Source organism: Capra hircus, chromosome 11, assembly GCF_001704415.2.
Source record: "Capra hircus breed San Clemente chromosome 11, ASM170441v1, whole genome shotgun sequence".
Taxonomy (NCBI): Eukaryota; Metazoa; Chordata; class Mammalia; order Artiodactyla; family Bovidae; genus Capra; species Capra hircus.
Window position 1 is genome coordinate 70,985,938 of NC_030818.1, and position 15,310 is coordinate 71,001,247.

Sequence of the window (15,310 nt, forward strand, 5' to 3'; positions counted from 1 at the left end):
CTCCAACCATCACTGCTATGAAAAAATTGTAGTTGGAGGCACCAGCCAGCACAGTAAGGCTAAAGAAAGAAAAGGTATACAGGTTGAAAAAAGAGCAACCAAACTGTCCTCGCTAGCAGGGTTGCGTCTACAGAAAATTCAAAAGAATATACAGGTAACTTATTAAAATGTTTAAGTTTGTACATGTGAAGTCGCTCAGTTGTATCCAATTCTTTGTGACTTCATGGATTATAGCCTGCCAGGCTTCTCGTCCATGGAATTTTCCAGGCAAGGAGACTGGAATGGGTTGCCATTTCCTTCTCCAGGGGATCTTCCCAACCCAGGCATCAAACCTGCACTGTAGGCAGACTCTTTACTGTCTGAACTACCAGGGAAGCCCAAGAGTTTAATTGGATACAAAAGAAAAATTTCTATATATCAATAACATTTTCAAAATGATAATTCAACACAACATTCCATTTATCCTACACCAAAAGAATCATATAACTAAGAAAAAAATGAATAAGACATATGCAAGACCTCAGAGAAAACTATGAAGCATTGAGTGACATTAAAGAAGACTCAATATTGTAAAGATATTTATTTTCCCCTAAACTTAATTCATAGAATTCAAAGCAATTTCTATCAAAAGTCTGACAGGTTTTTTTGGGGGGGTAGAAATTGACAAATAGTAAAATTTATATGAAAGTTCAAAGCCAAGTCACTTCTAAAGAAGATAAAATAGACTTGTTTTTCGCAATAATAAAGCTTACTATAAACCTATAGAATTAAGATAATGTGCTCCTGGCACAAAAATAGGGAAAGCAGCCAATAGAGCAAAACAGATTTCAAACAGATGCAGGCACTTGTGAATCCTTTATACGTGAACAGAGTTGAGGAAGCAACCAACTGTTCAACGGTGCTGAGACAATCAGACATTGTGTGAGAGGAAAAAAAAACCACTGGGGCTTCCCTGATAGCTCAGCTGATAAAGAATCTGCCTGCAAGGTAGGAGACTCCGGTTCAATTCCTGGGTCAGGAAGATCCCCTGGAGAAGGGAATGTCTACCCACTCCAGTATTCTGGCCTGGGAAATTCCATGAACTGTACAGCCCACGGGGTTAAAAAGAGTCAGAGTCGGACACATCTGTACGATTTAAAAAAAAAAAAAAAAAAAGGAGGGGGATGGTTCTCCTCTTACATTAGTCACCAAAATCAATCCCGGATGTCTTTAAAAAGATCCATGGGAAAAAGCCAATTTATAAAACTTTTAGAAGGAAATATAGGATAATATCTTCTTGACCCAGAGACCAGAGAGAAGTTCTTAAAGACAACACAAAAAGCACAAACCAGAAAAGATTTAAAAACTTTAGAAATGGACAGGTAATATACAAACGACAATAGCCAGACCGTAGTTGACAATACACCTTTGACCCACATGTCTGCAGTAGACAGGCAAGGAAGCCCCACCAGCACTCCCGCAGCAAACAGCCTAGCACCGTCAGGACCTGGTCCACGTCTCCAATACCCCTACTTTTGTCTCTGCTCCCAACACAGGGCGGACCAGAGGAGCCGAGTATGTTCCCTAGGGCCTGCCTTCCAGTTAGCCACCTGCAGCTACTTTCCCTCTGGCAACTGCTGCCAATCAGAGCACCCCTGAAACCTTCTCCTTTTTGGTCATCAAGCTTTCCCACTCCTCTGCCTGTCTTGAAGGCATCTCTGCCCAACACAAATGATAGCAGCTGCCTCCTGGCCATAGCGACTTTGGAGTAACACACTGACGTGCTCAGTCGTGCCTGACTCTTTGTGACCCCAAGGACATTATCCTGCCAGGCTTCTCTGTCCAGGGGATTTTACAGGTAAGAATACTGGAGTGGGCTGCCATTTCCTTCTCCAGGGGATCTTCCCAACCCAGGGATGGAACCCGGTCTCTCGGCGTCTCCTACATTGGCAGGCAGATTCTTTACCACTGTGCCACCTGGGAAGTAACCTCAGAATAAATGCCTCCAGTTGTTCTCATTTGGGTGGTCTTCCTCTGGGGTTTCCTGGTGAATTTACTTCCCCCTAAATTTAGAATTTTGCTCTCTTAAAGTCTCTATAAAGAGACTGGAAAAACAAGCGCCCAGAACAGAAGATATTTTTGGTTATACCAAACGAACAGCAAGTGCACAGCGCATATTAAAAACTAAAACAAAGTAAAGTAGGAAAAAGGACAAACCTTTGGGGAAAAGATGGGAAACACACAAGAATAGGCACTTCACAAAAGAGGAATTCAAATGGTCAATAAAGATTCCTAGGCCTCAGGACAGAGAAGGCGATGGTGCCCCACTCCAGTACTCTTGCCTGGAAAATCCCATGGACAGAGGAGCCTGGTGGGCTGCAGTCCATGGGGTCGCGAAGAGTCGGACACGACTTAGCGACTTCCCTTTCACTTTTCACTTTCATGCATTGGAGAAGGAAATGGCAACCCACTCCAATATTCTTGCCTGGAGAATCCCAGGGACAGAGGAGCCTGGTGGGCTTCTGTCTATGGGGTAACAGAGTCGGACACGACTTAGCAGCAGCAGCAGCAAGCCTCAGGAATAGTCAGGAAAATGCAGTCTTCCCATACAGGGAGCTGAGCAGGTACCATCTTCCACCACCACACCTACCTCCCACCCCAGAGACTCTGAGAAAGCGGCAACATATCCTAGGTAATTAGCAGAAGCAGGGCTTGGACGCCAGTGGGCCCTGGCCTCTGTCCCCATCTTCTCCTCTCCATCAGGGGCCTCCAGGGCTTTCCCACTCTGGGCCCAGGCCTCTCATTTGGAGAGAGTAAAAAAGTCATCTTTAAGGTCTACTTCAGATTTAAGAGATTCTGCCTTTCTAGACAAAGGGAGAAAGGAAGAGCCAGGGGCCAGGAGAAGAGGGGCAGAGGCCCAGTCTTCTAACCATTAGCTCTGAGGAGTCCAGAGCCCTGGCTGGGCGACCTCTCATTTCAATCAGGGCCAGTATCCCTAAAAAGCATGGGGCCATCAAATCTGCCTCCCTCTCCCCTTTCAGCCAAAAAAACAAGCATAGCCCATGCGATCATACTAATGGGCTTACCATTAGTGGTAGCAGAGGTATTAGTATCTCCATGTTAAGAATCAAGGTCCAAGGAGGTAGAACTTGCCCAAGACCACACAGCACAGAGGAGCAGCCAGGGCCCTACCCCCACTGCTTGCTTCCCCACCACGGGGCTGCAGCCCGCCTGCACCTTCTTGCCTGTTTCAAGACCCGCCTCTTCCCTACAGCTGTAGGCACTCCAATCTCTGCTTTGCAACCTGCCTGCTCCTCTCCCAAGCTCCAAGCAAAGCAACGTGGGACACCTGCAGGGCCAAGCCATTCGTTGCCCAATGAGCAAAAAGTGGACTTACCTTGCCCCAGAAGCAGTAGCAGCCCCAGGAGGAAAGCGCAGGGCAGCAGCCCCATGCCGGAACCTTCCAGATGTCTGCAGACTAATGGGCTCTCACTCTTCCTGCGGCTTTTATGCTCCTCTGTTGTCTGATAGAGCGCCAGTCATAAATTTTATTGTCTTCACCTTTGAGAGGGGCCGTGGCCAGCTGTAAATGATAAATATTAACATTTAGGCAGAAGACTTCTCAAGGTAGATGGGTCAAAGATGGGTGGCACATTCTAGGCAAAGGCACCAGAAGACCAGGACATAGCCCCCTTCGAGTGGTCTTCCAGGATGGTGAGGGCCCAGAAATTGCTCGTGTCCGGGCACTGGAAATGGAAGGTGCTGGGCTAGAATCCTGGGTCAGAGCTTGGGGCATCCCTTAGGTTAGCCCCAGTTTTTCTGCTGTGAGTTCTGGAAATGAAAGCCTTGAGAGGACTGAAAGTACCTTGTAACATCTGCAAACCAAACGGCCACCTCCAAACGTGAGGGCTTGGAGTGTGCCATGTGTTCCCACAGCGTCTCAGGAGCACCGACAGGCTCCCTAGTTTGCTTGGTGCAGAGAGGTTTTCTCAGACCCCCAACCCCCAAAGCCATGGGTGGTCGGGAGTGTGGAGCTGAAGTGCCTGCCACACACTTACTGGCTGCATGTTGAAGTGACAGATGTAAGCCAAGAGATGAGCCATGGAGCTCATTGGATAGAACCAGAAGCTTCCTTTGGGCAAACGAAGCCAGAATACTGGGCTGGGTCTAGGCTGAGCAGATGGAGCTGAAATTTAAAGCATGGGTGACAAAGGAGTCTTGAGGGTGAAGCTGAAATTTTTTCCCGCAAGTATCAAGGAATGATGGCCCATGGTTAATAAAACAGATGTATTTAAATCATCCTCGCATTATGGCCACCCTAACAGCACCAAGGCCGAGAGCCTGGCTCTGAGATCTAAACAGGGGACTGGAGCTGGTTTCTATCATCCAGCCTCAAGTCTTGATCTGCTGACATTTTCCTCAATTGCATAAAATCATAGTTGGATTGTCTTAAGTATAAAGTGAAGACCAAGTGAGTGGCCCCTTTGTTTCTGACTTCCAGATATTAAGATGTCTTCCTTCCTCACCTGCTCAGAATAACGTGGCTTGTGGGTGACCACAGGCTTAGCTATGCCAAAGGCTCAGCCTCAGGGTGACACGAAGGTCTCAGGTCACACCAGGGGTGTGGAGGCACTTATTTAACTTGACCAGCTGGCCATCCACTGGCCCTGGCGCCTGGGAGAGGGTGGCACACAAGGCAGAGAAGGAAGAAGTAGTAAACCCAATATGAGTCTGCAGGGGTCATTTGAGCATAGATACTTCTGAGCATCTGACCCTTGTTCTCTGTTTTATTTTTATTTTTTTACTTTACAATACTGTATTGGTTTTGTCATACATCAACATGAATCTGCCATGGGTGTACATAAGTTCCCACTCTTTGGCCTCATCGCCCAGCATAGGGCATCTTGGTTCCCTGACCAGGGATTAAACCCACATTCTCTGCAGTGGAAGCATGGAGTCTCAGCCACTGGACTGCCCAGGGAAGTCCATGACATTCATTGTCTTCACCAATTTGCCCATAAGCTCAATGAGAGACCCAAAGCTCCCATTCTATGATGATGTTAGGAGTCCAGGAGTCAGCTCCAGGCCACTAGCAGCTTTGAGGAGCATCCCTCAACTTGCTTGGGCTGCATGAGTGTTCACAGGTCCTCACTCACGCTTAGGTCAGTTGCAGGTGGAGTGGCAAGCATGATGAGCAATGGACAGAAACAGCCCGGAGTCCATGCATCCCCTTCCATCGCTTACTGCTTCTCTGCAGGACCATTATGGCCCAACTTGAGTGACATACGCACCAATCTCTCACCCCTTTTCCATTTAGAAAAACTGAGAAGTGATTTAAAACCATCTTGAACCTTTGTGAAGCATTTTTGTATACTGAATTACCTCTTAGATAAAAAAAAAAATCTTTGAGTCCTGTCAGTGCATCAAGGAACTCTCATCAGCTGCGTGGTAGTGGGGGAATAACATTTCTCGGGTACCCCTGTCCCCCTCTGTGGTGTGCTCTTCACACGTCTTAGTCTAATTAGCACCAATGACCTTTGTGATCTGTTAGCAGCTGCGAAATCAAGGGGAAAAGGACTTGCCAAACTCCCAAAGTTTATAAACTTGTTCTCTGATTTTTGCTACTAAAATATCCTATGAGGACATGTCCTAGAGACTGGAAGGTGCTCCATTTCAGATTTTAGCAACATTCAACAGATGTTCCTTTAGGGAAAGGCACGGCCCTAGGAATTCAAATCTTTCAGGGATGGCAGTCCATGCCTTGGTCAGAAGGCATTTTGGTGACTGAAAAAGCTATGTGCTTGCTGTTTGTTCTTGGTGCTGAAAAAGCTAAGGGCTTCCCTTGTGGCTCAGTTGGTAAAGAATCCACCTGTAATGCGGGAGACCTGGGTTCAATCCCTAGGTTGGAGAAGAAAAAGGATACCCACTCCAGTATTCTGGCCCGGAGAATTCCACAGACTGTGTAGTCCATGGGGCCGGAAAAGAGTCCGACAGGACTGAGGAACTTTCACTTTCACTTTGCTGTTGTCTAAGAATCCACAAGGGGGCGCTAGACCAAGCCTCGGCCACAGGGCCTGTGTGGATTAAAGGGGCCTCAGAAGAGTACTTTTCAAACTGGAGGGTTACAATCTATTATTATCCTAAGAATTTTATTTGGTGGATGGTAATCCCATTAAAAAAATCTGAAAAGGATATAATGGAATGGAGTGCATTGTATATAGTAAGGATAAGTGATGTTCTAAGAAACTTTAATTTCAACTAAACCTGGTGCTATAATATTACAATATGTGTTTCTAAACATGGATCACAGTAAAAAAGAAAGAAAGAAAACCACTACCTCAGAGAGTAGTTGATCAGATCCACAAAGAAGTCCCTAGACTTCGCAAAAAAGAAAGCTGATTTGTTTTTCCCTCTGGGGAAGGATCCAGCCACCCCAAATTCCCATGTGCCAGGAGCCAGAAGCCATGGTGGAAAGTGAGCCAGTCGCTCAGTCACATGCAACTCTGGGACCCCATGGACTGTAGCCCGCCAGGCTCCTCTGACCGGGGGATTCTCCAGGCAAGAACCCTGTGCTGGGTTGCCGTTTTCTTCTCCAGAGCATCTTCCTGACCCTGGGATCATTGGCAGGTGGGTTCTTTACCACTAGCGCCACCTGCGAAGCCCGCCATCCTTGTGATTAGATCTGGGCCTTGGGAGGAAAGTACAAACCAAGCTTTTAGACGGTTGTGAGCAAGGAGTAAACAAAATTATCCTCTTCTTTGAACAAAGGAAAATCTAGTCTTCAGCTCCTAGGTGCGCTCTGGCAATGAGGTTGAAGTGTGTGCCTGTTATGTAGGACGAGTACCCATTGGGGCCTATTCTAAAGAAGGTCCACAGCTGGAAGAGGAAGGGTACACGCCAGAACTGTGGGAGGGGTGGAACCAGGAGTGTCCGTTTCAGAATAATCTGCACAGATGACAATCAGGCCCTGAGAAGTTGTCTGCCCCAAGTTTTGGCTTTTCTGAAGCACCTGCTGGCCTTCACCAAGACAGCCTTGTGTCACTCAGCCCTGCATGGAAATAGCCCCATGATCCTGGTGGGTTTCCTGAGGGAGAGGTTGGGGCGTTCTCTTCCTGCCATCTTAGCATTCCTGGAACCCCTCCCCACAGAGCACCTAGCTTGATGTCTTGCACGTACAAGGCCTTCAACAAATCTGCATTCATTGGTTGGATATTCTCCAAGGGCAAAGTGACAGCTGGTCTAACCAAATCTATGTTCTCCTAGCCCTTCATGGTCACAGAAGTAAAAGGAGGCTTGGATTAGGCATCTCCAGACCTGAATGTTACCCAGACGCGTGTTCCTGTGGATACAAAACACAAGCCTATGTGTACACACACACTGGTAAAACACTGTCCAGTGTGAGTGACTGAGCAGATTTAGTTTGCCTGGGGCAGAGGATTTTCTTACAGTCAATATACTAAAGATAAGAGTTCAGTTAAGAAGTGAATCAGTAAGAGACAAAATGAATGGAGGTCTAGGAAAAAAATATGATTTTCAAGTATCACAGCCTTATTAATAAAAAGAGAAAGAACAAGAGGATAAATCCCAGTAGAATGCACACTTCACTTCATGAGACCTGACCTCTTTGTCCTTTGCTGTGTCCCCAGCCACTGGCACATTGCCTGTTGTAGCAGGTATTCATTCAATGTTGGACAAATGCATGAATGAATGAAATAATAAAAAGGAAAGAAACCAAGACTGCTATAAAAAGATCAGCTCAATAGTGCAGAATAGAAAAGATGAAGGGAATACACATTCTGTTTTAGAATAGAATACTGAGGAGAGAGAGGCATGATATTCCAATACCATGTAGCAGGATGGGAAAAATAATGGAGAAGCAATATTGAGGCACTCAGCCCACGGTCTTCCCCTAGGTCATACCATTATTCTCCCACCTTGTGGTTCTCAAGCCTGGCTGCACAATGGAATCACCTGGAAAGCTTTTAAGAAAAATACCTGTGTGGGACTTCCTGCTTGGCCAGTGGTTAAGATCCCATGCTTCCAATGCAGGAAGAGTGGGTTCCATCCCCAGACAGGGAAGTAAGATCCCACATGCAGAGCAGCCAAAAAAAGGAAGAAAGAAAAATACCCTGGCCTTGGCTTTATCCTCAGACATTCTAAATTAGACAGGAACTTGGGCATCAAGTTCAATGATGGATTCTAGTGGAGCTAGGCCTGCCCAGTACCCAGCACTGAGGGATGAAGAAGCTTTATCTCTGCTGATCTGGATGAACCAAAGGTCCGGGAGATGAGGCTTGATGCCAGAACAGGCTATGGATGCTGACAGTCAGACTGACCTGGAAGCCCCTCCAGAAAGGAAAACCCACGTGAACATATTGGATAAAAACTCTGGGATTTCCCCCCGAGGTCAGGGAGTAGATGGACAGGGCCAGATCCTGGTGTCTGGAGACGCCCAGTCCTTGAGTTACAGGCTGTGTGGGCTATAGTTCATCAGCAGGCCTTTCCTCTTCCTGGTTTCCTGACCTGTGAAATTGATGGCATGAATTCCATTCTTACATGCAATACAAAGAAGAGGAGCACGGCAACTGGGGAAGCGGTGAGATGAGCTGCCTCCTTCAAGCATACAGAGCACCCCCTCCCACACAGCCCTTTGCACAGAGAAGGGAGTCATCTGACTAGCATTTACAGATGGGGAGCGTGAGGCATCCCCAGCATGAACTCTGACATCCTCAAGTCACACACTTGTTGTCCCTCTCTCCCCTCTCTCACCCACCATCTCCAGACGCTGAGCCTCCCCAGGCCCCCCAGTGCTTCCCAGCCTCTACGCCTCCCAGCACATGGAAGATCGTAGTACTCCCACAACACTGAGTGAGCCAATGGGGCAATCTGCAGCCTGAAATGATCAGCCAGGACTGCTCCCAAACCTCTTCCCCACCTCCCCCGCACCTTTGCCCTACCAAGCAGGGCTGGGCATGGGGCATCATCAATGCCTTTCCCCATCTGTACACCTTATGCACCTACACCCAGGTGAAGACTTGAACAGCATTTGCTAAGCACCTACTAGGTGCCAGGCATCTTCTAATCCAACTCATAAATGAATGTTATCTTGTTTAATACCAGCTGTATCCATGGGGGTTAAAAGCCACAACTGAAGTCACCCAACCAGTAAGTTGTAAACAGGAGGTTCTGACCCAAGGCTTCTACCTCCATGTCTGTTAGTTTCTTCTTGGCATGACTGAGAAATGAGCCCACTGAAGCCCAGGAAGGTTCTTGATGGTGCGTTGGTGGAGGGCAGCCCCTGGCCCATGTACCCAGTTTAGCGGGAGAGTCTGGCAATGTGACCATTCGCTCCTGGGCACTGAGTCTGAGCAGACCACCCAGCCTGACTGCCTCACAGCCCAGGCCTGGGGCACCCACTAACCTGTAGGGGAGATGCTGTCCTCTGTGGCTCCCTCTCAGGAGGACCAGCAGAGCAAAGAAGGAGGCCCTGCTCCATCTCTGCTGGTGACATACTTTCCCCTCCCAGGGAGGATCCCACCCAGAGGCAGGAACGCAGCAGGAATTAGGTCAGAACTGGTCAGAGGGTACCTGAACCTGAGCAGCCGTCTCATCAGTCCCTTCCACCCACATTGTACAGTGGAGCAGAGTGAGGCAAAGAAAGCAGCAGGGCCGGTCTCTGACTGTGAGCTAGGTCTTGTAGTCCCTGTTTCAAGTCCAGGGCTCTTTCCCACTCATCTTGCAGGGCTGAGTCACCCCAGAACACTTGCAGCAATGGAGATTTTAGGCCAGTTTTACCGATGAGAAGTGAAAACCCAAAGAGGATTAGGAACTTGCCCAGTTGCTCAGCTACTCAGGGTAGAACCCAGGGCACTTGCCCTGTCTACTGCAGCCCAGGAATGGCCAAGTTCAAGTCACAGAGACTTGGCACAGACCTCGCACTAGCAGATACCAACTAAAACCCAGGGGCCACACCTCTGGGCTTTCTGGGAAGGGGCCTTCTGTGGAGACAGGCTAGCCAGCATAGCCAGTAGGCACTAGAATGCAGGAGAAGCTCTTCTCTGTAGCTTCTAGAGCCGAGGTCCCTGGGGCAGGGGTCGGGGAATGCCCTGGGGGAGAGAAGCGGTGGTGAGAATACTCTGCCCACTGTGGGGTGGGGTGGAGCGGACACATAGAACTGTGCTATGTGGCTAAGCTTTCTCTTATTTGATCCTTTTTGCATCCTTGGAGAGTTATGATCTGTCCTTCAAATCCAAAGGGTATAACCAAAGTCTCCTGGTCTTTCCTGGGAATCTCATATGCTTAAGGCCACGCTGGGAGGCTCCTGGCTCCTGCAGCCTCAGCCATCATGGCCTGACCCCACATGCCTCCCTGGCCTGTGTTCAGAGCAGACCTCCAGCCAGGAGGGCGTCTCCCAGACCACGGAGCCAGAGGAGGAAAAGGGCCTGTCTACCACTGAAATCAGGGCAGCTTACCGGCTGTCAACGTCTTTGATCCACGCTGCTGATCCAGGAGGGGCCTCTGGGCCTTTGGCTGTGGGACAGGGGATGGCTGCAGTCTGGCATCACCAGCTTGCTGTGGGGCTGGCCATCAGCCACCCCCACACACACTGTGTGCAGTGTTAATAGCTTTGGTAATGAGGATGATGCTTGAGTGTGTCTGCTTGGCTGGCTCCCTGTTTACCTTTGATGAGCATCACCTGGGGTGAGGGCTGTGCGAGTGGCCTGGGCATGGGTGGGGTCCCTTCTGTCCCAGGGCACTAATGCAGGGGGCCTGCTGGGCAGATTGGTGCTGAGTTCCAGCCACCAGGACAGACAGGCCTGGATCAGGCTTAGTTCTGAGGAGCTTTGTCACCGCAAACTCTGTTTTCCAGGGAGCACCTGTGTGCCTCTCTTCAGGGTACTGTTGACAGAGGCAGGTCAGCCTGTTCTTATTCCTGGTTCTAGAAGGACCTTGTTTATAACTGGAGGGTTTCATAATTGGTTATAACCCAAACAGAAAGCCTGAGAAAAAGGAATTTTCAAATTCCTGATTTTCTCCATTCTAAGCCTTGTCCATTTTCATACTGTAACATATCTGAAAACAGACTCTGATAAACCACAGAAAGGTTTAGAAATCTGCCCAAGATCACACAGAATACAGATGAGGCCAGGTTTTTAATACTGATTCTTCTGCTGCAAAGGCCTGTCCTCAAAACCGTAGACACAGCACTGCCTTGCTTTTGTTCATTCCAGTTTGTTCCTTCCCTGACTGCTACCCCTCTTCTCAGAAAATGACCCCCATGCTTCTAGTTTCTTGGTTTCTTCTCTCCAGCTGTTGTTTTCCACCTTCCTTTGCCGGCTTCTCAGGATGCTGGCCTGGACCCTACTCTGTCTCTTTCCCTGTCTCCTAAGGTGATCTCAGGTACACCCCCTCTCCAACTCATGGCTTCATTTAAAATCTATGCATTGGTAACTCCCACATTTCAATTCCCAGCCAGTCCTCTCTTCCAACCTTCAAATCCCATGAACTCATAGATTCATTGACTCAGTATCTCCACTATGATGTTTTATAGGACCTCAAACTCAAGAAACTGAGAACTGAACATATGATTTTCCTACATTCATTTGCATTCCTACAGCAAATGGCAACAGTGGTTGTAGACAGACCCAAGAATTACTCTTAAAAACTTTATCTCCTCAGCCCCAACATATCATTCATTGCTGAGTTTCATTAATTCTGGACTCTAAATCACCTCATGAGTCTCCAGTGTGTGTTAATGATTTAAAGAGAAAACAAGAACTGCTCACCTTATGATCAAAAGGATTCTCCCTCCTCCCATCACATATTGCCAGGAAACAAAGCAATTCTTCCCCAAATCCAAAGCCAAGTCCCTTAGTCAGCAGGCCTTTTTCCCTGTGACCATCACCTCCCTGGATCTTGTACTCCAAGCCCTCTCCACATCCCCTGTCTCCCAGCCCACTCCCCCCAGTGCCAACCCAGGTGCTCACACCTTACCCAGCACAGGATGGCACACATCTGCCAATAGCTCGATGACCGGAACCCAGGCACATCACCCCTGAGATAGACCTAAGAGCCAACACATGCTTCCTGAGCTACTTCCATGTGCCCTGGGAGGCCCTTGACCTCATGGAGCTTAGATTCTAGGCAGCTAGAAAGGGAAACATGAATTCGTTTTACAAATGCATGTAAGATAAGAATATGGAAACATGTGGGCAAGGGATCTTTTCTGGGCTCATTTCAAGACTCTATGATTAGCAGGATCCTGGGAAAAGCCAGGGTGACTGCAATGCGGAGAGAAGGGAGATGGAGCCAGGGGAGGTAGGAGGGGCTATTCAAACCTCATAGGTCTCAGTCACACCTGGGCCTTTATCCCAAGAGAGACCAGGAGCCAATGAAGGATCAAAATGGGAAAGTGACAGGATCTACCTAATGTTTTTAAAAGTGGACTGATGGCTGAGTGGACTAGGGACTATAGGGAGCCCGGACAGGAGACTGTCAGCTTTTGGGCAGGAGGTGGAGGAGGTCTGAAGCAGGCTGATGGTGGTGGGGATGTACAGATGCTCAGAAAGTCAAACCTACAGATTATGCACAAGAGGGGAGGAAAATTGTCTCCATTTCTGGACTATGCACTGGCCCAGACAGTGGTTCACATGCTGAGTAGGGACCACAGGGCAGGGAGGAAGGGTTTGGAAGAATGCTGAGGGAAGACTTCAGAAGTCTTTAGAAGTGTCACTTTTGGATACTCAGGAGATGCCAGAGGGGCAGCAGATGAATGGATCGAAAACTCTGCAGAGAATTCTGAACCAGAGTCAAGTGGGAGTCAGATGGCCATTCCAGATGTGGGATGAGTCTGCCTAGGGAGAGAGGATGGAGGGAGAAAAGAGAAAACTCCAAGGACTGCATCCCAATCCTAATCATTAGACTGCTAATTATTTAAAGATTAGCCAGAGAAAAACTGGCCAGAGAAGTAAAAGGTTTGTGTCAGAGAGAAGCATGGGGATGCTGCTGAGAAGCCAAGGCTCTGAGACCTGGGAAATTGGGTTTGAGCAGAGGGAGTTGTTGCTGGTCTTCATGGTGTGCCTTGGAGTCTCAGCTCAGCTCTGTGCCCCTGGGGGCAACTATGCCTCCACCTGAGACTGCTGTTTACCAGTCGGTGGAGGAAGAAGTTTGGATCATCAACAAGGTCCCTCCCCGCTGAGCATCATTCCAGAGAAACATCACGATGGTGGCATGCCTCGGCTCCTGCCTGGCCCTGCTCCCCATCTGCATCTTACTGCGTCCTCTGGGTATGTCTTAGGGTTACATTCCTAGAGGTGCAAGACCTACATGTGGGTGGAAGGGAATTCCCATTCATCTGACATTCCATGAGTCCTGGGCCTTCCATGAGTCAAGTTTAGGTATTATGAGGGAGACAGAAAAGATAGAAGATGTGATCCCTACCCTCAGTGATCTTATCATCTCTTTGGGAAGTACAATGAACATACATAGAAATAAAGCCTAGAGACTGTGTAAGTTCAAGGAAAGAGCATGTAGTGGACACTGAACCACGAAGCAGAAAATAAGGGCTAGGTCTCTGCAGGCAAGCTGCTTGGAGTGGGCAAACCTTGACCCAGGTCTGGAAAAGGATGTGTGCTCATTGGAAGAACTTGGGCAAAGGCATGGAGGTGAGCCATGAGCAGACTGATAAAAGGTTGGCTGACAGGTCTGGCAGGGCGGGGATCCCCAGAGATGGGGACATGTGGGCATGGCTGCTTCTGTCTGGGTCCGGGGCACAGACCTTGCCCCAGAGCAGAGCCAGCACCATGGGTCAAATGCCTCATAGGACCTGTGAAAGCAGGTATCACCACATAGGGACCTGCCCCCTCAAGAGTGACTTCAGCCCTGACCAAGATACATGAACTCACAGACTCATGGCATGTCACAGCCAGAGCTGGGGCTGTGGGAGAATATTCGAGAACTGACTGTGGCTGTCACCAGACCCTGGCCCTTCGTCATGCCCCCAACCCAGCCAAAAGTGGGGTCCTTTCTCACCTTGATCATTCACAAGCCCCTTCTCCCTCTGCTCACCTGCCGCATGCCGGGCCTCTTGCTCTCCTCCCCAGGGTGGTGGGTGCTTCTAGGCTCTGCCCTGGGGTCTCCCCACTGCACCTTCAGCCCAAGACAGCAGCGCTCTGGGCGCTCTTCTCCATGAAGCCCCACTGCCCACACAAGGGAGGCGACTTCTTCCATTGTTCCCTCCCCTGCAGCCCACATTCCCAGCTGCCCTCCTTCCTCCTCAACCAAGGTTCTTAACAACCCTTCCTCGTTAAGGGTCTTCTCTGCTCAGCCAGGCCTATTCCTGCCCAAGGTCACTATGCTGGAGGAACACAAAAGGAGGTGGCAAAAAGCCCTCAGCCTTCTCTGTCATTACTTTTCTCCATCACTGAGGCTCTTCCCTCCACTAGGGATTCCTCTGGCCCCTGGCCCGGGCCCTCAATACCCTCCATGATGAGTTGAAACCTTCCTTTCCTCCCTTGCCTGAAAGACTCCCTTTGAGCAAACCACATGTCACTGGTACTAGGCTGCCTCCACACCTCTTTTCAGGCTGTAACTTCAGCCTGAACTACCTTCCTCCTCTTTCCATCTAACAAGTTTCTTCCCCTCTGGATTCATCTCAAAGCTCATTTGTCTCATCTGGCAGCCAAGCAAATGTACATGACTCTGCATTTTCGAGCCAGAGACCTCTGACCTTAATCTCTGTTTGGCCACTTTGAAGCTCTTTGCCCCTGGGCAAGTCACTTCATGTCTCCTGAGCCTGTTTTCCAATCTATAAAAGCAAGCGCTGATCCATCCCTCAGTGAAGCAAGGATGAAAGGAGACCAGGTGTGCGAGGTGCTCAGGGCAGCACGTGGTTCCTGGCAGCGACTCAGGAAAGCTAACTACTGGAGCTTGTTTCCATTCCCTACCAGCTGTGACCTCACCCTGCTTTGATGCTCCGGCACATTTGGGGTCTCACCCAAATTGGCCCTCTATTATAGGTGACAGACTTCCCTAAAACAGAAACTGCTTCTGTGCCCCTGTGGGTCCTACACAGAAGGTATTTGTTGAGTGGAAATGAGGATGGACCAGTAAGGTCCCAACGTGGGAAGGACAAACACTTCCTGTGGTTGGAGATGCTGCCAAACCAACAGAGGCCAGTTGCCTTTTCATCCCCATCTGGTCTTACACCACATCCCAAGGCACTGGACTACTTTTGCCATCTTTCCGTTTCTCTTGTCCCTCCAACACAGTGACCTTGGGCAGGAACAGGCCTCGTTGAGTAGAAAAGACCCCTAACAAGGGCTAAAGGAGA

At 49.0% G+C, this 15,310-nt stretch overlaps 1 protein-coding gene across 3 annotated transcripts in view; it reads right to left on the reverse strand.

Moving 5' to 3' along the window:
* PLB1 (phospholipase B1) overlaps window positions 1–14,154 on the reverse strand; it is a 132,641-nt gene extending 118,487 nt beyond the window's left edge. For 2 of the 3 annotated variants that reach the window (XM_005686861.3, XM_013967845.2), the window contains exons 1-2: window positions 10,452–10,588; window positions 3,377–3,562 (exon numbers count right to left, since the gene is read on the reverse strand). In XM_005686861.3, the coding sequence (XP_005686918.2) occupies window positions 3,377–3,431 (55 nt within the window). In that variant the 5' untranslated portion in view covers window positions 3,432–3,562; window positions 10,452–10,588. Of the gene's footprint in view, window positions 1–3,376; window positions 3,563–10,451; window positions 10,589–14,046 lie in introns of those variants that run through there. The other variant, XM_013967846.2, reaches the window with a different exon arrangement.